General features: G+C 43.2%; 1 protein-coding gene and 1 pseudogene across 1 annotated transcript; both read left to right on the top strand.

Moving 5' to 3' along the window:
- Positions 1-1302: 1302 nt before the first annotated feature.
- On the top strand, positions 1303-4748 carry LOC117453964 (NLR family CARD domain-containing protein 3-like; annotated as a pseudogene).
- Positions 4749-12314: 7566 nt separating this feature from the next.
- Positions 12315-24328, top strand: LOC139434659 (zinc finger protein ZFP2-like). The gene is made up of 2 exons (XM_071204544.1): positions 12315-12500; positions 22141-24328. Exons 1-2 carry the CDS (start codon positions 12320-12322, stop codon positions 23853-23855), a joined length of 1896 nt encoding a protein of 631 aa, XP_071060645.1. The 5' UTR covers positions 12315-12319; the 3' UTR covers positions 23856-24328.
- The last annotated feature ends 219 nt before the right edge of the window (positions 24329-24547 follow it).

The following is a 24547-nucleotide window of genomic DNA, read 5'->3' as shown; positions in this document are numbered from 1 at the left end:
AGGAGTTCAGCTATATAGACTGGAGCCAGCCCATTTAGGGCTTTAAAAACAAATAAAAGGAGTTTAAAATCAATTCGGAACCGAATTGGAAGCCATTGCAGTGAGGCCAGAATTGGGGTGATGTGGTCACGCTTTTTGTGGCCAGTCAGAAGACGTGCAGCTGCGTTCTGCACTAGCTGCAGGCGTTTAATTGACGCCTGGTCCATACCCACGTACAGAGCGTTGCAGTAGTCCAACCTCGAGATAACAAAGGCGTTAATAACCCTTTCCAGGTCTTTAAAAGATAAAAACGACTTGGTCTTGGCCAATAGTCGTATTTTTCACTACGCTGCTGACCTGCTTATCGAATTTAAAAGCGCGATTGAAGGTCACTCCATGGTTCGTGACAGAGGGGAGGATATTATTTTTGAGGGAGCCCAGAATATCAACCTAGGAGGCTGGAGGTTGGGGTCCAAAAAAGATAACCTCAGTCTTACTCTCATTGAGGTTGAGGAAATGTTGGCTCACCAGGATTTGATCTCTGTCAAGCAGTCCATCAATAGCTGTAATGAGTTGACATTTGAATTGAGTGGCAGATAGATCCGTACATCGTCGGCGTGGGAGGGGATGTTGTGGTTTGTGAGAATTGAACCTAGGGGCAGTATGTACAGTAGAAAAAGGATGGGGCCCAGAATCGAGCCTTGGGGAACCCCACAGGTAAGAGGGGCTTTGGCAGAGGAGAAGGCACCTAGCTGCACTGAGAAGCTACGGTCTGTCAGGTAGGACCTGAACCATGCAAGGGCAATTTGAAGCCAGATTGAAACTTTTCATGGGTGCCATCAATGGTTAAAAAAAGACTGCAGCTGGACGTAGACTACTCGCTCCAGGGCTTTAGATAGAAAAGGTAGCTGGGAGATGGGCCTAAAAGTTTCGAGAATGGAAGGGTCGAGATTTTTCTTTTTAAGTAGTGGCTGCACCACGGCATGTTTGAAGGCAGCTGGGACACATCCTGAGCTAAGAGAGGTATTTATAAGTAATAAAATACTTGTTCCAACTGATTCGAAAACATCTCTGATACCTCATTCACACCAACGGTGTTTCAGGGCCGGTTCGGAGCTGGAGCTTGAAAAGCACCGGGTTTTCCTGTTCACACCGCAGCTGGCCTCTTAGCTCCGGAATCCGGTTCGTTTCAATCACCAAAAAATTGTCCGGCCAGAGCAAAAGCACCACATACGTCACGCTTACGTCGAGGCAGGGGCAGGGGCGGGATCAACTCCTGAACAACAACAAAAAGCCCGCATTTTATCCAGTTTGTACACAACGATGAAGAAACTTGACAAGCAGCAGTGGTCCACTGAAGAGACCAGCTACCTACTGGGAATCTGGTCTTCCGAAGAGGTACAGAGGAAGCTGGAGCACAATCGGCCATTGTTGTTGTTGTCGGTGTCAGATGTGAGGGGTTTCCGCACGGTTTGGCTTTATGAAGCAGGCACGCAAACGGTTGCGTCATGACGCAAACGATGAGGGTTATGGCGGACAAATGACTAAATCTGCTTAAGAGATCCCAGAGTATTCTAGAATCTGCTTTGAGGTGTGGCCCTTCCTAAGTGTGAGTATGTACCTTAAAGCAGGAGAGGACAGCAAAGAGTTGCTTAAACGTTATCCCAATCCAAATGGGTGGGATGATTTTATTGAAAGAAATGGTCCTCACTTTTACTGGGTCCTTACCTTCTCTCGTTACATTGGGACAGTTATTTCCCTCCGGGGTAATCTTCTACATTACATGTCACTTGTTGGACCCTTTTATCCAAAGCAACATTCAGTACTGTGAGCAGTCCCCACCGGAGCAATTTGGGGTGAAGTGTCTTCAGGGACACAATGACATGCTGACTGCAGTGGGACTCGAATTTGCTCAACCCTGATCTGAATATCAACGCACTATCCCACTCAGCCACATCCTCCTTCTAAGATATAATCAATAATTCACCGGTTTACATTTATTTTATTTTAAACATCCGACCAATCTTCAAAGGTACAATCTTTACGTCGGCAGGTTAAATTGGGACCTGTCAGAGCTTATTAATACTCGATAACATCACCGCTACTAAGCAGGATCAAGGGACGGATGGAAAGAGATTAACAGAAAGGGTTGTGGACTAAAGTTACACAAAAGCAGACAGAAGGGACGGAACAGAGTTTTTTTGTGCTGTTAATGTTCTGCAAACATCTGCATCAGGGTGTCCTCTGATCAGCTGGTTCAAACTATACAGCCTCATAGTCAGGTTCACTTTATACTTTTGTGGGGATTTGCAATACTATACATTTTTGGAAAGGATATTGTATAAGGATTCAGAAAATCCATGTTTCCATTTGCCCAGGTGTTTATATGGTGGCCATATTGGAATTTCAAAAATGGCTGCCGTAAAATGTAGGTTTTGTAATATCTTGACTTCTAAATCAGCTAGAACATTGATTTGAACTGCTAAACCCACATTTTCAGGATCAAGGAATCCAATGGTCCCAACAATAATTAGGTAGAACTCTTTGCATGTTAACATAACTTTTATTGAGGACTTAACAGATAATTGACATTAACTGATTAAACTGAGTTTAAAATTGTGAAGTTCAGTATCATCATGACATGCACATTTTGTGTCCACAGAAAATAAGCAACCTTCTTCATTAGGAACCTGCTCAGTGGGATGTGTTCGATGTTCGTGTCATCTCTTACTTGGTACTGGATAGCTTGTCCTTGTCTTCGTTTATCTCTGGTTGCACTCTTCAGAGAATCTGTCTTGTATGTGTCGAACACAAGGATGATTTCATCATAATCTCTTGTTAGTGACATCAGTCTGTCATTGAAGCAGCCACTCAGATCCTTGACTGTCACTACAGTGGCTGGTGTTTTGCTCAGCCTCTGCACAAGCACCATGCCGTCCACCAGTGCTATCTTTCGACTTGGCTGATCAGTACATGTGGTGTCTGTGAATCCTGTATCCATATATATACAGCCTCACTTCAATGTTAAGATTCTCAGTGCAGGATCCACTCACTGATTTCACTTGTGTGTTCATTCAGGAACTGCTGCTGCTGAGTGTTAGCGTGAACTTAAATCCACCCTGAAGGAGAAGTTCCAGTGTGTGTTTGAGGGCATCGCTAAAGCAGGACACCCAACCCTTCTGAACCAGATCTACACAGAGCTCTACATCACAGAGGGGGGTCTGCAGAGGTCAATGCTGAACATGAGGTCAGACAGATTGAAACGGCATCCAGGAAACCAGACCGACCAGAAACACCCATCAGACGAGAAGACCTCTTTAAAGCCTCACCTGGAAGAGATGCACCAATCAGAGCAGTGCTGACAAAGGGCGTGGCTGGCATTGGGAAAACAGTCTTAACACAGAAGTTCACTCTGGACTGGGCTGAAGGCAAAACCCACCAGGACATCCAGTTCATATTTCCATTCACCTTCAGAGAGCTGAATGTGGTGAGAGAGAACAAGTACAGCTTGGTGGAACTCGTTCATCACTTCTTCCCTGAAACCAGAGACGCAGGAATCTGCAGGTTCGATCAGTTCCCGGTCGTGTTCATCTTTGACGGTCTGGATGAGAGTCGACTTCCTCTGGACTTCCTCAACACTGAGGTCCTGACTGACGTCACAGAGTCCACCTCAGTGGATGTGCTGCTGCCAAACCTCATCAGGGGGAAGCTGCTTCCCTCTGCTCGCCTCTGGATAACCACACGACCTGCAGCAGCCAATCAGATCCCTCCTGAGTGTGTGGACATGGTGACAGAGGTCAGAGGGTTCACTGACCCACAGAAGGAGGAGTACTTCAGGAAGAGATTCAGAGATCAGGAGCAGGCCGGCACCATCATCTCCCACATCAAGACCTCACGAAGCCTCCACATCATGTGCCACATCCCAGTCTTCTGCTGGATCTCTGCTTCAGTTCTGGAGGAGGTGTTGAACACCAGAGAGGGAGGAGAGCTGCCCAAGACCCTGACTGAGATGTACATCCACTTCCTGGTGGTCCAGTCCAAAGTGAAGAACATCAAGTATGATGGAGGAGCTGAGACGGATCCACACTGGAGTCCAGAGAGCAGGAAGATGATGGAGTCTCTGGGGAAACTGGCTTTTGAGAAAGAAAGGCAACCTGATCTTCTACGAGTCCGACCTGACAGAGTGCGGCATCGATATCAGAGCAGCCTCAGTGTACTCAGGAGTGTTCACACAGGTCTTCAGAGAGGAGAGAGGACTGTACCAGGACCAGGTGTTCTGCTTCGTCCATCTGAGCGTTCAGGAGTTTCTGGCTGCTCTTCATGTCCATCTGACCTTCATTGACTCTGGAGTCAACCTGCTGTCAGAAGAACCAGCAACCTCCCAGCAGTCTGAAGATGAACCGGAACTAACACATTTCTACCAGAGTGCTGTGGATCAGGCCTTACAGAGTCCAAACGGACACCTGGACTTGTTCCTCCGCTTCCTCCTGGGTCTTTCACTGCAGACCAATCAGCATATCCTACGAGGCCTCCTGACAGAGACAGGAAGTAGCTATCAGACCAATAAGGAAACAGTCCAGTACATCAAGAAGAAGATGGATGAGGATCCATCTCCAGAGAGAAGCATCAACCTGTTCCACTGTCTGAATGAACTGAATGATCATTCTCTAGTGGAGCAGATCCAACAGTCCCTGAGTTCAGGACATCTCTCTGAACATCTGTCTCCTGCTGAGTGGTCAGTGTTGACCTTCATCTTACTGTCTTACTGAATGATGTGTTTTTTATGGGGAATTCAAATATGAGCTTATTATTAGGATTTTCGGAGACTTTGCACACGTTTTCCCAAACATGTTCACGCTAGGAGTACTTCCATTCGCTTCGTCTTGATCTGTAGATGTGATTTGATGTGTCGTGTGTCTCCCAACTCCTCTCCAAAGTTCAGATACTATATAAAAATACTAAAAGGTAAATAAAACATTAAACAATGACAAAATAACAACCTGAAAGATATGTATTCTATCTACACATTTCGTAATTATCTTATCTCGTGGCCTTATAAAAGTGTAGGCTAAAGTAACGCAGAATATATATATTTTTTAATTGTAAATAATTAGAAACATTATTTATGTGCACAAGTACATGGGACCCCACCATAGCACCCCACACATAACAAGCTGGACCGAGTTCCTCCGGCTGCAGTTCCGCAGACGGCCGGTGTGTGGCAGCAGAGCGCTGGGAGCAGAGAGAGGTGAGTAGACGGATATGACGGATGACGGGTGCGACGGAAATACACCCGAACATATCTGGTAGCCCGAACACATCTGGTACTGACACCGGTCCTTCTCCAGGATGAAAACGCTGGCAGTTTTATCGAAGGATCCGGAAGCGAGTCTCCTCCCGTCCTCCAGGCCACAGAGTGGACTTTAGCGGTGTGAGCCGGGAACTCTCGGCTCTTGTTGTTGTTCCTGAAGCTCTCCTGCATCTCCTGGTAGTACTTGAACCATGTTGAAACTTAACCGAATGGTTCTCCTTCTTCTTCTCTCGGTTATTGCCGGATTGCAAAAATAACTTTAAGGCTCATACCGCCACCTACTGTACAAGAATATGCATCACCATGTCATCCCATCACTACGTGTGGAAGTATGGCCTAATTCCCTTTGAGTTTTAAACCTGATGTTTATAAGCTCCTTAGTTTTTGCAACATTCTGTAAATATACGCAACTTTATAATGAAATGCACACATTTATCTTTTTCTAGACTAAACACAGGTATGATCCTAAGTTAAAAAAAATATGAGGTTACCATGAGGTTGTTAACATTGCATTTTATCAGTGGATGTTTGCAGTAACTGTTTGTATAGTTGATTTAAATTGACATGCATCCGCTAAGAAAAATAGTCCGTTGTTACTGTTTGAACTAACGGCAGGAACTGCTTCAATAGCGTTTTTGAGCAGCTTTTTGATTACAGATTTGAAAACATCGCTTCTTGCTTTAAAAGTAGCACACTTCATGATGTCAAACCTTGGGAAGTATCTAGATATCCCTGCCCTGATGCCAAAGTAACTGCACACTGAATATGTGTCGCCGTTTGATGTCTATGTCTGGACCGCTGCGTAAAAAGGAGGGTTTCTGCCCGTTACTTCTCCGCTGTTTTCTTGTCCCTCTTGTCTTTTTCTTTTCTTCACTGGGGACTCATCAGCCACTAACCATTCCTCCAAATTACTGTGCTCTCCAAATATATTAAATGAATGTTAAAATCCTCCATGTTGCTCTCACACGACAGCGGAAAACTAAAGACAATCAGACAGTTTGCTTGCTTTTCAAACTGTTACATTTGAAAAACAGTTAGAGCGTCTCTTGTCAGTTTGAAAAGCCAACGGCAGGACCTGCTTGCGTTTTTGAGGAGCTTTTTGATTACAGATTTGAAAACATCGCTCCTTGCTTTAAAAGTAGGACAATTCATTATGTCAAACCTTGGAAAGTATCTAGATATTCCTGCCCTAATGACAAAGTAACTGGCAACTGAATATGTGTCGCCGTTTGATGTCTATATCTGGACCGCTGCGTAAAAAAGGAGGGTTTCTGCCCCGTTACTTCTCCGCTGTTTTTCATGTCCCAGTTCGAAAAGCAAACTCCATGCAGTTTGCTTTTCGGCCCAACTGTATACAGTTAAATCGACCGGACTTCTTTCTGAAGATGTGAGCGTCCTTAACAACGGTCAATAAGTCCTTGACAGTGGTCTGTCTGTTCGGTATTAACAACGTGTCACGTGTTCTGAATTGACCAATCAGAATCGAGTATTCAACTAAGCCATGTAATAAATGCTGATATACACCTGAACATCAGCAGGAGAGCACTCTTTAAAGTAGAGACTCTACATACTGATATACACCTGGACATCATCAGGAGAGGACTCTTTAAAGTAGAGACACTACATACTGATATACAGCTGAACATCAGCAGGAGAGGACTCTTTAAAGTAGAGACACTACATACTGATATACACCTGAACATCAGCAGGAGAGGACTCTTTAAAGTAGAGGCACTACATACTGATATACACCTGAACATCAGCAGGAGAGGACTCTTTAAAGTAGAGACACTCCATACTGATATACCAACACATCCTCACTCCCAGGTCGGCCTATGTTGACGTTATGTCAAGTCCCCTGCTGGCTTTTTCCAACGCAAGGGGGGGGGCCTTAGCGTCCATTTTCAACGCAAGGGGGGGGGCCTTAGCGTCCATTTTCAACGCAAGGGGGGGGCCCTTAGCGTCCATTTTCAACGCAAGGGGGGGGGGCCTTAGCGTCCATTTTCAACGCAAGGGGGGGGCCCTTAGCGTCCATTTTCAGCTTTCCGGGATGTCAAGTGCTTCTATGGACGCTCATGGAAGCACGGCATTCGTTTGTGTCAACTGCCCTTAAAGGCAATGAAGACACTACACTACCCAGAATCCCCAGCTATCGTTTGGACTACACCATGTGCTCTGTTTGACAAACCCCGTGATAGTCCTCAAGCTCTGTGATTGGAGAGTGTGCTCCGAGGGTTACCGAGCCTCGAACAGCACTTGAAATGGGATGGAACCACGGCAGACTGTTCAAAACTGGATTTGAACGGGTCCACCGCGTCCCCCCTCCCCCACCCCGTCCCCAGAACTACACATGCTGGCTATTCTGTTTCGCAACATGTTCTCTATGGCACGTCTCTACTGGGAGTTGTAGTTTTAAAAGACGTTTTCGTATTTCCCATAATAAGAAGTTGCCAGTATTAAACTGTGTACATCCCTGGAGGTTTAGGGGACAGGAAACACTCACATTTAAAACATATAATTAATAAATGGGTGAAAATTGCTGGTGCCCATAATGGGCAGTATTAATATATATACCCACACGCCAGCTAAGGTCAGAAGAGCTTTATTTAACAGCTGGACTTATGTTTGTGACCCCTCCTGTTGTTAATTGATAACATTACATTACATTACATTAATTGATAAGCCTGACACATGCACTTGTCAAGGTTCAGAGGCACATTTTGCAAATATGGCAGTAGCCATCGATCAGCTTAAGATAAGATATACTTTATTGATCCCAAGTTGGAACATTTGCGTTCCATCAGCATGTGTAACAGTTAAATATGCAGTGGTATTTATTTGAAAATCATTTAGTATAATCACACAAATTCTGTGTTTTATATTTAACAATTCTGTGTTCTTTATTTATAGATTGTTCACTACCTGACAAGGCCGGAGATGAAATATCTGCATACATCATAAGAGTATAATACATTCTGTATAATAGCAGTTAAAATAAGTGCTTCAACATAGTTAACATTGCTGGAGGTATGCACACATATTGATAGATGTCTTGTAATGCACTGTTGAGGAACCTGCGACCCAAGTTTTTCATTCAGTGCAGAACTACACCATAGTTGTGTAGGCCTATATGATATGTCAATAAACCTTAGAACATCTTGAAATCTTGAACGGGATGTGCAAATTAGTCATTATATACAGTCTTTAATTAACTATTAGTAGAGAATAACGAGTAATGAATATACTTTATAGGGATCCTATTAATATCTAATAATAAAAATAATGAAATTCAATAACATGCTTTAACCACCAGGTGTCTCTTTATATCATCTGTGCACCTTTATGGTGTAAATACAGCCTATCTACCAATTGGATCAAATATAAAAGTGAGCCGAATTAGTGTTGATACGGCAAGGAGACGTATTGTGTGAAAAGAAATGTAAGATGTTGTTTAATGGCTGATATATTTATGATCCACGTCACGTTTTCAGTTCCTCATGTTTGTCTTCTCATCAGGGCTATAAATACAGAACTACGGCAGATATGTAATATTTAATGCAGCCGAACCGTGTATTACAATGCCGTTATGTGATGACTTTCAAAGAGAAAAGCAAGCACACTCGGAATAAGGTATTATTTTTTTTTTTTTAAATGTTTTCGGTCTGTTTCCGGTATTTGTTAATGACGATGTGCTGTGAGATGTGAGACTGGAATTGCACAGGGGGGAAATAACGTATCTTTAGATGCGGATTTTGTTAAACTAATATGTTTGCGCTGTGGACCAACACTATACATTGACGGGGAAGGGGGTAGCAATAAAGATAACACCATTAAACAGTTACACAACATAACATAAATAATATCGATAGCAGCGTCCCTAGCAACCACCTTGGTAACAATGAAAACGTTGGACGCAATTTCCTGAAGTAATCTTCGTAATAACTAGCAAACTAAAGATCATGTACATCCACTGCACACATAATCTGAAATAACAACTCATATTTCTCGCATCAAATGACATCAAAACGCATTTTAATGGCCAAACTAACTTTAAAATAGGCATTTCTACTGAGAATAAAACGAATTTCGGCCATGTTTTCTTTTTCTGCAGGGAGAAATGATAGCTGGGGATTCTGGGTAGTGTAGTGTCTTCTGCCATCCTTTACTCCGAAAAAAGATTTGTTTCTCCGAATCGAAGGGGGAAAAATACAAAAGCATTGCACACAATTTAAACCAATCAATGTTGTGTAATTAACAAGGATAATCTGGTGTTTTTTAGTCGATGAGTAGTGCAGATATCACTGTAAAATCAATCGACAGTAAGAGGAATACTTACTTCCGGGTGTACAATTCTCCGCTATCCAATGAGAATGGACGCTCACATTGCCTTTAAGGGCAGTCGACACAAACGAATGCCGTGCTTCCATGAGCGTCCATAGAAGCACATGGACATCCCGGAAAGCTGAAAATGGACGCTAAGGCCCCCCCCCCCTTGCGTTGAAAATGGACGCTAAGGCCCCCCCCCTTGCGTTGAAAATGGACGCTAAGGCCCCCCCCCTTGCGTTGGAAAAAGCCGGCAGGGGACTTGACATAACGTCAACATGGGAGTGAGGATGTGTTGGATATACACCTGAACATCAGCAGGAGAGGACTCTTTAAAGTAGAGACACTACACACTGATATACACCTGAACATCAGCAGGAGAGGACTCCTTAAAGTAGAGACACTACTACGCATAGTCCAGAATTATTTTTGCAAGATATTGTAATATATGTTGGATTTGCTTCAGGTGTGGCAGGAAACACTACCACTTTGTCAGAACCTTCCAATAAATACAGAGGCAGCTTTGTACAAAATATAGGGCAATGTTTATTTTACAACACAGTTAATTGGTAAGAGGAGAGAACAAGAGGAAGCGAGTCCACGGGGCTCCAGAAACCCCCACTAGACTGTGGAGTCCACTTTTAAATACACTTCAGCAGGGCTAGTTTTACTAGCGTTTAACGCGGCACACCACACCAAGAACACGGCATGCAAACACCCTCTGCCGGAGGCACACAACTAGGCAAAATGAACACACACAGTACACACACACTGCAATGACCCAACCAACAATTTAGGGCGAGAGCTCCAATTCGTGGTAGCCTCTCCCCTGCTGCTCTCCTTCCATACACTGTAAAATACTTCTAAAATCAGACATACAACAATAACAATGGGTATACGTTGGCGAGACCCTCCCCCGGGGTCTACGCTTGGGACGCCGTCCAACTCCCCGGGGATCGGCTTCGCTGGACGACGTGAACTGAGTCACTACAGCTGGTGTCCGTGTTGCTTGGGCACCGCCGTGCGTAAGGAGGGATCGCGGCTCGCACTCACTAAAACCCCGGCCCTGACTATCTATAGGAGGTAACAGGCCTCCCGATCCTGACACTCTAACGTCTTTCCTGTCCGGCTGTCTTCGTCGCCGGCAGCTCTATCCGCTGCGAACGACACCCTCCCACCCAAAAGAGTGCCGAGTCACATGTAGCGTCCTCCAATCCCCATTCACAGTTCTCCACTGCCTTTTCTCTCTCCGCTGTCAGTTTCCCTCTGTGAGTTCCTCCGCTGATTAACACACCTGTTTCAGTTCAGTTAATCAGTGCCCATGCAGGCGCATTCACGTCACAATATCACTCAGACTCAACAATCATATTTACAGATGGCTCCAAAGATTCAGAGACAGGGCGTGCAGGGGCAGCAGCTTATATCCCAGTGAGGAATACACATATAGAGAAAAGGGTAACAGACCATGTGTCAGTATACACCACAGAGCTGTTGGCATTGTGTCGTCATTGAAATGGATAGAGGAGAAAGAAATACATAACAGTGTAATTGCATCTGACAGCTTTTCAGCATTATCGAGTATACGATCAGGTAGATCTTCATCTAGAACGGACATAATAAATGAAGTATTTCTAATTTATATAAAATGCAAATCAAAGGCATAGCAACTCGTTTCCTCTGGTTCCTGCTCATGTTGGTGTGGAGGGTAATGAACAGGGGGATATTCTGGCCAAACAAACACTCAGAAGTATGAACATAGACATAGAAGTTCCACTCAGCAAAGCGGAGGTTCAAACATTCATTCAGAAATATGCACAAACAACATGGCAAGATCATTGGGACCTTAGTGATACAGGAAGACATCTTATAACATTCAAAGGTATGTGGGGGATGGAAGGAAGGTGGGTTTAAAAGAAGGGAGGAAAATGTCATTTCTCGGATGAGAATAGGTCATACAGGTCTCAATCATACATTAAGTATAATAGGAAAGCATCCAAACCGGAAAGTGTATACACTGCAGCCAGCCAGGAACTGTTGAGCATGTTTTACTGCTTTGCAGGAAATATAGTACTCAGAGAAATGTGCTTTTCCAGACACTGAAGAAAGCAACATCCATGACTTGTCGCTATCAGGGCTGTTAGGGAAAACATCAGGCAATATATATTGAGAGATTATTACATTTCTAAGAGAAATTGATACATTTAAAATAATCTAGAGTTTTGTTTCTTTGTTTTGTTTATTGTTTTCTGCACTGTCTCTTGTCCACACTCCAGTCCAGTTGGTGGCGGTAATGCACCTACAAGTTGGTTTGCCAACCGCCAATAAACATCGAAAGAAGAAGAAAAAGAAGGAAGTAGATGGGCGTGATTTTAAAGTTCTTTGTAAACCGCCAAAAACCGAGAGGAGGAAGAAGAAGAAGAAGAAGAAGAAGAAGAAGAAGAAGAAGGTTCTCTCTTGTGTTCCTGAGAAAGTGTGTGTGAGCTCCAGCTCTCCTGATCCATCATCTGTGTGTCTGGATAAACCTCTGAACGGACTCTGTGCTCTTTTTTCTGGAGCGTTCACCTCGGACTATAGGAGCTAGCTTAGCATGCTAGCTGGAAACACGTGAGCAACACTAGTCAGATTGAGAGTTTGATGGAGAGAGAAACGGTGTGTTTAACGGAGTCTGCAGGGAAAGGTGATCTAGGAAACATGAGTAAAGTCCAAATGCTGCTGTCGTTGAAGAAGCAGCGACTCCCTGCTGCTGCTTCCGAAGAGATATTTGCTCTGTTTGAACAAACAATAGCAGAGCTCGAGGAGGAGCTGTTTCTTTCCAAAGAGGAGAACAAGAGACTCCAGAAACTCCTGGACGCTGTTTCACAGCCTCAGCTTCGGATTCACAGAGCAGGTCTGTTCCCTTTACTCTTCATTAACACTTCACACTCTCCAGTAACACTTTATTATCACAGTAATAACACTTAGACCCTTTATCAGCAGCTGCAGGTACAGGGGCGGATCTAGACAAATATTCATGGGGTGGCAGGAGATTTGATCCCCTGGCAGAAGTATATGCTGATTTAGTCGCCACTTTATTATCACATTAATAACACTTTAGACCCTTTATCAGCACTTGCTGCAGGTAGCAGATCCTGAAGTAAAAGTACAAACACCACACTGTGAAAATACTCCATTACAAGTTACACACAAAGTATGTAAAGACAAATGTACTTAATTATAATAGTTATAGTTTATCACGGAAGAGCAAACCTACCAAAATAAATATATTTTGAAAAATACATACATTGAATAATATGCCATTTAATGTAGGCTACTGATTTAAATATTAACCATACATGTAGGCACTAGTTGATTAAATGTGACCTAAATTGATCATTTAGTTTTAATGTGCTCATTTATTCACCTTTTTCTTTTTAAATGTGTAAAAAGCAAATAAAAAACACTTTGGATTAATTCAAATTGCGGGAGAATAATTCATTAAAAAATCAATAACATATATGTTCAATAATAAAGTAAACACATCTAAAATGTTACTTGATAAAGAATAAGGGAACTAGACTAGTACAAAGGTCATAAAGTAATTCAAACATTAATATGAATGAATGTAAAATCTCATCAATCAATTATTGCCAACATGTATTTATAATATATTCTGTATATTGTAGTGCCGAGAGACGGGAGTCGGAGGCGGGGCATCAAAGGTACAAGCTAGACTTTTATTTAGCATTAACACAAATGTAAACACTTCAAGCCCGGGAAGCAAGACCGGGGTAAACAGGAAGTCCGGCTAACTCAAATGTCCGTGCGGAACAATACCCCAACCCATAGGTCCGTGGGTGAATAATGTAAATCACCACACAAGCCCCCCCAGAATTCACCCATAGTCAAAACCCTCGCGCCTGGGAGGAGTTACCACCCGACCCCGGCGCATACGGACCGCAGGGTCCGAGGAGGGCAGGGGCACCAACAAGGGCGAGGGCATCCCCACGGGGCGCGGGACATGGGAGGGGGCCCCGACGTGGGGGCAGAGCCAACTTCAACCAGTGTTAATTTTGGCAGCTGTTTTTGATTTAGTCTTAGTCTTTAGACGAAAATGGTTATTAGTTTTAGTCACATTTTAGTCATTTCTATCCTTCATAGTTTTAGTCTAGTTTTAGTCGAGGAAAACTCAAAACGTTTTAGTCGATGAAAAATTACACTTTAGTCAATTTATAGTCAAAAGGTTTTCTCTCTTTAAACCAATTCAGTTAGGCAAATACAGGTTTCTGAAATCGGAATCAATGGGACAGCATCAAGTGTTGAAATTCGTAAAGCAACATTTCACTCTCAACACTTTACTTCTGTAATATCTAGGGATGGGTATCGTTACGTTATTTAGTTTTATCGATACTCCTTATCGATCCGGTACTTTAACCTCTTAAGCCCCACGGACCCGAGCTCGGGTCCGAAAATGCTATATATGTAGCAACAGTGCTATATCTAAAGTGTCATTCATGAAACTATTAATATTCCATACCCATCTGACCGGAGGAAACTTGGCTAACTGACGATACGAAAACATTTTTTTTCGAAAAACAAGTCTCACAAGAAGCCTCAAAATGAGCCCATGGCAAAAACGGGCAATTGCTATTTCTGCTCATAACTCCCAAAAACGATCATTTATCATTCATAATTTCTGCACAACCAACACTTTCTGAAAGCTGAGATTCCACAGATTCCATGGGTATACACCCCATCACTACAGGCACAACATTAACCGAGCTAGCAGCCAGAACATAGCAAGTAAACAATATCAGTTTTCAAATCCATGACAATAATTAGGTCTTACCTTGGCTGTTTTGTGATCAAAAGTGGTGAACAAAGGAATAAAAACGCTGCTCAAGGTTAATCCAATGTCCCGTGTCACTTTAAAATGATTACTGATAATCAATCCTTTCATTTACGGCTGAAGAGTAGGTCCAACGATTAACAGTCCGTTGCTTCAGATGCGGGAGATGCAGTTTACGCATAGCTCCCCCTCCGCAGGCGTAACGTATTTTGAGATAGGCTCTTGCGTAAGTATAAGTAAACGCAGTATAGCTGGTTTACGCACACGCCCACTCTTTTTACGCAGCATAGCATGTCCCGCGGTGACAAGAGAGCAGAGAACGGCAGATCGATCAGCGAAACAGCAGGATTTGTTTTCTTTGTCTTCATTGTAACAATGGCCGCCAGAAAGAAGACTTTTTTTTGTCCGTCGAGGAGGCATTGGACATCGTATTTCAGGACTCGCCGTCGGAAGATAGTGATCTCGTCACGCATACAGGGGACTGTAATGACTCTGATTATGAACCGGAAAGGTATGTAATCTCTGTTTGTATCTATTACTTATTTGGTGTAAGAGTATTCATCTGTTTTTACCTTTTTTTTTAATTTGGTGTAAGAGTGTATTCATCTATAGTAATTTCACACACGTGACAATAACACGACGGCATCCATCTTGTGATATAATGTTCTTTCACACACTCAACAACAACCAAAGAAGATGGATGCCGTTTCTTGTTCTTGTTGAAATAAACAAGAAATATACATGTTGAATTTAACACGGTATTACATTTCATTTAGCTGACGCTTTTATCCAAAGCGATTTACAATTATTACTTATATTATATATAAATATATGACAGACGGAATGTTATTAAATATTGAAAAGATTATATGAACCCTGTCTCGCATAATTTACACAGTATACATTTTGAGTGATATAATGTTATTTCACACACTCAAAATTGATGTTCTGCTGTTGTTGTAGAGAAATTATTTCTGATTTGAGTTACATTTTTGAAAGTACAAGCCAGAGAATTAATCAATTTGTTTTTTCCACATTTTCACAGTGAGGAAGGCGATGATGATATGGCTTCTGGATGCCCGAGTATTATGGGGAAGATGCCACCAAGGTCAGGAGGTACTGCAGGAGGTGCTCTGATGCTGGCAACAGAAGGGTGAAGACACCTGTGTACTGCAGGAAGTGGCAGGTCCCTCTGTGCAATTTTTTTTTAAATAAATCTGCTCCAGTTGGAATCAAATGTTTCCTTATTTTTATTGTGCAGGTAATATGCATCATGTAAAGAGGGAACTTCCCACACACACACCCACACACACACTTAATTTCTTTTTACAATATATATATATTTTTTTATGGAATGAATACCTATATTGATAATTAAATGTTATACAATGATTTTTACAGTCTGGTACCTGAATAAGGTTAAATGGCACTGATGGAACTAAATGTACCCAAATGTGCCCAAAGCTTAGTCCGCTTGGACTTTTCTTTGCTAAATCTCTCTAAAAAGGTCAATTCTCACTTGTTTTGCCGCAATCTTGATACAGGGTACTTATTATATGTTATACTTTGGATTCCTAAAGCTTTGAGGCTACTAACCCATCATTCAAGGGTGGTTTTCACTATAAGTAATGGTTTTTATTTGGGCGGAGACGAGAATTTACACTTTTTGACTATGTTCCATCTGGATTTACTCTGACACTGAAACATCTTTATTGATTCTGACACTTCTACATCCAACTCACGGATGTAACCTTGCTTTGATAAAATAAATTATTCATATAACCCTTTTAGAAGTTAAGTTATAGTCCTTTGTTTTGGGCATGTCATTTTCTAGCCTGAAACCTGAAAAACAGGCTTGGGGCTTAAGAGGTTAACGGTATTCTTGTATTTACTTTTTGTTATTTTTTAAAGCGAAAAACTAACATTGTTAACCGAATTAATTGCTTTTTTAAATGTGAAATAAATGAAATATATATAATTATGTTATTATATTGTACTGTACTTGAGTAAAATGTTGAGGTACTTTTACTGGAGTATTTAAATGTTTTGCAACTGTGTACTTCTACTCCACTACAGTTCAGAGCTACATGGTGTACTTTTTCTCCACTACATGTATTTAATACCGTTAGTTACTTTACAAATCTGGATGAATGATGTGAAATATAACCAAGTGTTAAATCAGACTGTAGTTCCACCTGGAGTAAATCCACAAGCTACCCTGCAGTAGCCATTCCAACGAGCTGCACCTTTACCATCTTTGAGAACACTTTAATGATCAATCATTATAAAACATATCATATATATTATTCTAAAATGGAGAAAACGAGTTAAGGATGTCAAATTGTGCATTTCTCCGATTGAATATGGCCGGCTGTTTGGACAGACTACTCTACTCGTGTCAACGCGCTAACGCGAAAACACTAATGGCAAACGAGCTTTGTCCACATCGAGCCTTGTAGAGTATCTCTATACTTTTGAACGCTCCGTCCCTGGCAGATCTCTGTGTGCCGCTGCAGCGTGTCTGTTAGGCCCCGCCGCACACAGAGAGACACAGGGAGATCGCTCTTCTGGGGTGAAGAGAGCAGAAATAATGATATTGCAAGTTAGAAACGTAAGATGCATTTTGACAGACAAGACGGACGGGACGAATTGGGGGGAAATACCCTGCATTTTGAATGTCCGATAGTCCACCATTAACACCTTAGTCCGGTCTCGTCAACGAAAACTAAATATACATTTCGCCAAAGTCTTCGTTATCAAGAAACTATTTTTAGCTCGCCATCGTCTCGTCTTAGTCATGTAAAAAAGGTTGTTGACGAACATTTTTTGTCATAGTTTTCGTTAACGAAATTAACACTGACTCCAACGGCCTTGAAACGTCCATGTGAGCAGACTTAATCCAATCGACGGACACAGTCTCAGGCCTGCCACCAACGTCCACCACCAGGCATCTTGTGCTGCGACGTGGGGACAGGCGTGAATGTCCCGGCTTATCCACCCAGTTGCTGTCTGTCGAGCCGGCACGCAGTGACGCCTTCATGGATCGGTGCAGCTTGACCCCCAAACCCACAGCAACCACGTTCCAGGTGAACTGAGAACCGAGGTAAGCCGAGGTCCCGAAGGGTGCCACCCACGTGCCGATGAAAGCGTGGGCGACGTCGGAAGCCGACGTCCTGTCCACCATCGTAAACAGGTAGGTAAAACCATGAGAGGGGGGAAGCGGACCTACGATGTCGACATTGACATGGTCAAACCTCCTCTCAGGAACTGCAAAAAGTTCAAAGGGTGCCCTAGTATGGCGGTGGACCTTAGCCCGTTGACAGGCCACGCATGAGTTGACCCAGGACCTCACGTCCTTCTTAAGCCCCTGCCACACCAACTTCAGCGACACCAACTTCACGGACGGTTTCCTACCGGGGTGGGAAAAATTGTGAACCGCCTCAAAAACTGGTCGGCGCCAGTCCGCAGGGACTAGCGGTCGAGGCTGGCCTGTGGAGATGTCACACCACAGCTTCGCGCCCGAGTCACCAACCGTGACCTCCTCCAGGCGTAATCCCGTGATCGAGACCTTGAGGGTCTGGACCCCGTGGTCAGAGGCCTGGCCAGCGCCCATGCGGAGGTAATCGAAGCCCAGCTGCACAGCTCCGATGACCGCTCTGAAGAGGCAGTCTGCGAACCACGTTAGCCTTGCCAGCGATAGCTCGGCCACTTTGGACATGCAGAAAGTAAGTGGCTTGTGATCCACAAACGCCGCAAACTCCCGGCCTTCCAGCAGGAAACGGAAGTGGCGAACCGTCAAATAGAGACCAAGGAGTTCCTTGTCAAAAGCGCTATACTTGTGCTCCCTGGGAGTCAACTGGTGGCTGAAAAAGGCGAGCGGTTGCCAGGCGCCGTTGACCCATTGTTCATGCACCGCGCCCACAGCGTAGTCAGACCGGTCGGTGGTGATAGCGATGGGGGGCCTTGTGCGACAGGTGAGCCAACATGGCGGCTTCGCTCAGGGCGGCTTCGATGGCATCGAAAGTGGCCTCCCTTTCAGCCGTCTTGACTTTTTCAGGGACTTGACCTTGAGGGCCTCGTACAGCGGGCGCATGGTGTGGGCCGCCCGGCGGATGAACCAGTGATAAAACGTCACCATCCCGAGGAACTCTCGGAGCGCCCGAGCTGTAGGCGGTTGCGGAAAGGCGGACACGGCCTCCACTTTCGACGGGAGGGGGACGGCTCCATCCTTGCTGATGAGATGCCCGAGGAAATGGATGGAGGACAACCCGGTGCTCTTCAGAGGAGGAGCTGGCAACAAGGATGTCGTCTAAATAGATGAAGATGAATGGCATGTCTCTGAGCGCTGAATCCATCAGCCACTGAAAGGACTGAGCTGCGTTCTTAAGTCCAAACGGCATACACAGGAACTCGAAAAGCCCGAACGAACACCCCAGTCCTCACCGCAGCTAAGGTGGTTGTCGACCCTCCGCTTCGCGTCGGGCCGAACCACACCCCTAAGCTGTGATATAATGAGCATATACCACGGCCTGTCGTGAGCTATTGCTTAAATATACACAGAATATATATTCTGAGAGAGATATACATACGGAGCCCTGGAATGTTCATAGAGAGAAAAATAAATAAAACGAGGCCACGTTTTATTAATTTGTGTGCACAATATACTTTCTCGTTCGCACAAGGAACTGCCCGAATATCACGCCATATTATTAGTTGTGTGTGTGTATTCTGGTGCACTCCGGCAGGACTGTAGCACTACATCGAGATTAAGATGAAACACATTTCTTTCACTTGGGAATACACATATAACTATGGAGAACCAGTTGTGTGTAAATTACGGTTCTTGGTCATTTGAAAACAAATGCCGGTGTCGGACGCACACATACACACCGAACACAGACAGAGAGCTGAGCACAAACACACACACACACATCATCCGCCCTGGTGACCGGACATCTCCTTCATAAAACAAGTATTAGGGGGAATAATCGAGCAGTTCGATAGAGGTGTGTGTGGTTAAACGTAGCAGCCTCGATCTCTATCCAGCTGTTCTAATGAAGGGAAACGCAGTGAAGTAACCAGTAAAAGGCACAGCTCCTTGCAGCTGGTGCTGCTCTTCTCAGATTCTGCTGAGTTACACGTTACTGCCAGTTCAACAGACCCTGGATATGTTTGAGTTACCCGGCTTAACTAACCCTAACAAACGCGATCTTGCTAAGCGGTCCTACGAAGCTGGTTATCAACTCAGTAAATCAACCAGGATTTCTCTGTCCGGCTGAGAGCGCGCTCACGTGAAAGGGACGGGGTTAGCAACATTTGACCAATCACAAACATGGAGAAGCGTGCTGACAGCGCAGCGTCATACTTCATGAAAGAATAGTAAATGGCAAATCCTGCTTCGTAGTGCAGGCCACTGGTGCCGAGATTTCATAAAGTGAAGGAGGTTTTCCTTCTATACAACAGCTGTGGGCAGCATATACTGTGAGAGTCACGGACAGGAATTCATAGATCAAAGTAGACTGGTTTACAGACTCTTCTGTTTTGTGAATCCGGTGCTTAAACAAATGGCTCTAAACCCCTGGCCAAAATGTCCCTAAATGAAGTCCGAGTTTCAAATATATCTCAAATAATGTATGCATTGCCATTTCTCCACATAAACATAACAGTCTGCAATTAAACGGTTGTCTACTCTGTGCTCCATTTCCTACTTGGCGCACCGGTAAGTTTCTCGTGCAAACTCTGTGGTTGGAAGTCCATATTTGACATACCTGAAGATACACATTTTTTTTTATTTGGCTTATATAAACCTTCCCACACCAGTGTTGCCTTCACCTTTTTTTAAGACTTAAGAACACTAAAAAGCAACTTCGCCGTCATTTACTTTAAACAATTTATTGATATACTTTACCTGTTGCAAACTTTTAAGTTAACTGAAAATTGAAACTAATAAAATGCATCAATAAAATGATTGTGAATTAATGGCTCATAAACAAAAGGCCCTTTTGGAGATAAAATGTAACTTAAATATGCACTTACAAAAAAATTCTAAATAATAATTACCTATACATTCTCATGTTCTGTCACAGATATATCTGTGGATCCATCTCCCATCAGTGAAACATCTTGAAGTCTTGAGGTCTTCAGAAACTCTGTCCTTCTCGACTTCTGCAATGGCCTGCACAAATGCCTTGCACCCCTTGTCGTTCCGGTACTGTGTCTGCATTTTAATGCCATTCTTCTCTTGATGTTCGATGAGGCCCTCAAGCGATCGGAAAGGCAGCTTTTGTTTGGTGACATAAAACGCTGTGTTGAACATGGGTTTCAGTTGGTCGTCCATATTTTCTGCCTGCTTCTTGAGAGCCACAAACATTGGCCCTGTGCCTTTCTCTGTGACCTCTTTCCTTTGAATGCAGAGAAGGTGATATTTGCTGGACTCGTGTGACTGAACTGTCTCAATGCGTTTTGACCCTGTGACACCCTCGTACAGTTTACTGTTGTGGTCAGCAATGGATGGATATTCTCTGCAGACCTCACAGAACATGATGTCGTCCACACATCTTACCCACGGAAACTGGGTTTTCCATGTCTCAATAAATGTTCTTTTCCTCTTGGGTGTCAGGGCGTTATGGAATACTAAATAAATAAGTCATTGGATACCTTACCGTTACTGCGCTCATAAAGAATGATAAGAATAAGAATAATGCGTATTGAACTTGTTTCATTAATTAGTGAGTTTATTTAAGTTAGAGGCCCTATTTTATCAGTATGTCTGGACTGCACAGCAGTTACAAAGGTCAAACTACATTAGAATAGAATTGTCCCCATTTTGTCTTTAATAGTTACTAACATTAGATATTTTAATGAGATATGGACCGCAAAACAAAGAATTTCCCTGGTTTTCATTTTTAAAATCAAGTCACCGAATGCAAGTCACCATAGCTTATTTTGTTATGAGATGTGAATTACTGTTCAATTTAGTGTAATAATTGTTTGGTTTCTTTTACATTAAAAACAAGTTACAATTTTCAAAAGGTCTTATGTTTTTTTTGGGGGGGAGGCCCTTTTTCCATTTTAGAGCAATAGCCCCTCCAAATGTCTGTGCACGTCCCTGGCCCTGGTGTAGTGTATCTGTGAACAATCCCAAATACAATTCATTGTTTACATTGCGGCTAGTGCTACACCAGAAAAAAAAAAAACGTTGTTGTGACAATTCAGCACTCACAGTAGGAAAGACTAAAACAGAGAGGAATCAATAAAACACAAACACAGATATAGTTGATTAATTATTATTTCGTTTTACAACAATCAATAATAATGAGGAAACATTAACTTGCACACAAGCAGTCAATAGTGGTAATGCTCCAATGAGTACAAGTCTTTCACATCACATATAGCTGTAATGAACGCACACACACTTTCCCTTACATTAGCCAACACACCCACATATGTTCCAGATGTCGAAAGGTCATTATTTTGTGACCTCTTTAGGTGTACTTCATACCCTGTCAGGATATGCACCCCCTAACTAACAACACTTAACTGTATTATCCTGAGGAGGGCCTCTTTGCACTTCCACTCACCCCTAATAATTGCGGAAGAGAGGATGGGCCTCTCTTCTCTGGAAACTGTAATTCAATGACATACCTAATTATATTTACTAGGTCCAAGACTGATTTAACAGTGGGTTTCCTGTTTCCTGCAGATGTCCAGCAGCTGGTGGTGGTTAAAGAAGACCCTCTTCCTGACCAGCAGGAGTGGAGCACCAGTGTGGACCAGCAGGACCCAGAGCCCCCCCCACACATTAAGCAGGAACAGGAGGAACTCAGGATCAGTCAGGAGGGAGAGCAGCTTCAGGAGCTGGAGGAGGCTAATATCACAAAGTCCACTTACACTCCTGACCCTGTGAAGAGTGAAGATAATGAAGAGAAACCTCAGTCCTCACAGCCTCATCAAAGACAAACTGAACACATGGAAACAGAAGCTGATGGAGATGACTGTCGAGGACCAGAACCAGCCAGGAACTCAGATCCAGAGAGCAGTTTACAACCAAAGACTGAGGACCACACTGGAGCCTCTTCTGAAGACACTGATGACTCTTCTGAACCTGACGCTGAACACAGTGCTGATTGGAAGGAGACCAGAGAACCTGCCTCAGGCTCAAACTCACTGAAAAATAGACAAGAATCTTTCAGTGATCCCCGACGTAGTGCTGAAAAGAAACCATTCAACTGCTCAGTCTGTCAGAAAGCTTTTAGATATAGAAAAGATCTAAATCGACACATGAGAATCCACACAGGAGAGAAACCCTTTCCCTGCTCAATTTGTGAGAAAGATTTTTCACAGAATATACATTTAAAGACACACATGATATTCCACACAGGAGAGAAACCATTCAAATGCTCAGTTTGTGAGAGAGCTTTTTCACTGTATATACATTTAAAGACACACTTGAGAATCCACACAGGAGAGAAACCATTCAAATGCTTAGTTTGTGAGAAAGCTTTTTCACAGAGTGGAACTTTAAAGGAACACATGAGAGTCCACACAGGAGAGATACCACACAGCTGCTCAGTCTGTAAGAAAGCTTTTTCACAGAGTGGAAATTTAAAGGAACACATGAGAGTCCACACAGGAGAGAAACCATTCAAATGCTCAGTCTGTAAGAAAGATTTTTCACACAGTGGAAGTTTAAAGACACACATGAGAGTCCACACAGGAGAGAAAGCACACAGCTGCTCAGTCTGTAATAAAGCTTTTTCACACAGTGGAAGTTTAAAGGAACACATGACAGTCCACACAGGAGAGAAAGCACACAGCTGCTCAGTCTGTCAGAAAGCTTTTTCACACAGTGGAAGTTTAAAGAAACACATGAGAGTCCACACAGGTGCGAGACCATTCAAATGCTCAGTCTGTAAGAAAACTTTTTCACTGAGTGGAAGTTTAAACAAACACATGACAGTCCACACAGGAGAGAAAGCACACATCTGCTCAGTCTGTAATAAAGCTTTTTCACACAGTGGAAATTTAAAGGAACACATGACAGTCCACACAGGAGAGAAAGCACACAGCTGCTCAGTCTGTCAGAAAGCTTTTTCACAGAGTGGAAGTTTAAAGACACACATGAGAGTCCACACAGGAGAGAAACCATTCAAATGCTCAGTCTGTAAGAAAAATTTTTCCGTGAAAATTAATTTAAAGACACACATGAGAGTCCACACAGGAGAAGAAATATACAGCTGCAATGTTTGTGACAAAAGATTTAAATGGCGTGGTCGTTTCCATAGGCACAAGTGTGTTGGTCGTCAGTCCTCACAGCTTAATGAAATTCAAACTGAGGATAACGGAGAGGCAGAGCCTCCAATCAGCAGCTCAGCTGAACACATGGAAACAGAAGCTGATGGAGAGGACTATGAATAAGTCTTGACAGTTCACACGTGAGAGAAATCTGTCTGACTGGATTAACATTGTTGTACAACATCCATATAGAGAGGCGAAGTCCCTCCCTTTCCGGGAGCCTCCATGGGACCCCGGAAGCGTAAAATTATACATTGAAGTCAATGGAGAGAGAAAGGTTATCTTTTGATCCCGTTTGAATTGTGCCACGAATGACACATATGATGTTTGTCAATTTAAAAGAATATTTTGCAAGTCAAAAAAATAAAAATGTGTCGTAAAACTGTGAAGTTACACATTTTTTTGTGTGAAACCGCTCGGTGAACTACAGGTCTCTCGTTCTACACCCAGCATATGCTCCCTGTGTTGGCCAGTAGAGAGGAGGACATTTAAATAAACATACTCTTAACACCCTCAGACTCTGCGTTGTGTTTCGTATGTGTGATGGGGTGTTATGCAGAGGGGAGGAAAACAGGACACAGCAGATTGGGATTGTGGTGGAGATGCTGAGCAGTTATTTAATTGTTGCATGTAATTATTATTATACTGCGTGCTTCTTAGTTATTCCATCTTTTGCTGTAACATGGATCTGTATGTAACTCTACATTCACTTGTTATCTACCACACTCCTACATCACACACCATCATTATACATGATGGTGTGTATAGGATATATATATTTGTATACATTACATATCTGTAAATTGTATAATTTT

The sequence above is a fragment of the Pseudochaenichthys georgianus genome, chromosome 10, assembly GCF_902827115.2.
Source record: "Pseudochaenichthys georgianus chromosome 10, fPseGeo1.2, whole genome shotgun sequence".
Taxonomy (NCBI): Eukaryota; Metazoa; Chordata; class Actinopteri; order Perciformes; family Channichthyidae; genus Pseudochaenichthys; species Pseudochaenichthys georgianus.
Note: the sequence above shows the minus strand (reverse complement) of the source record. Positions and strands in the feature narration are given on the sequence as shown.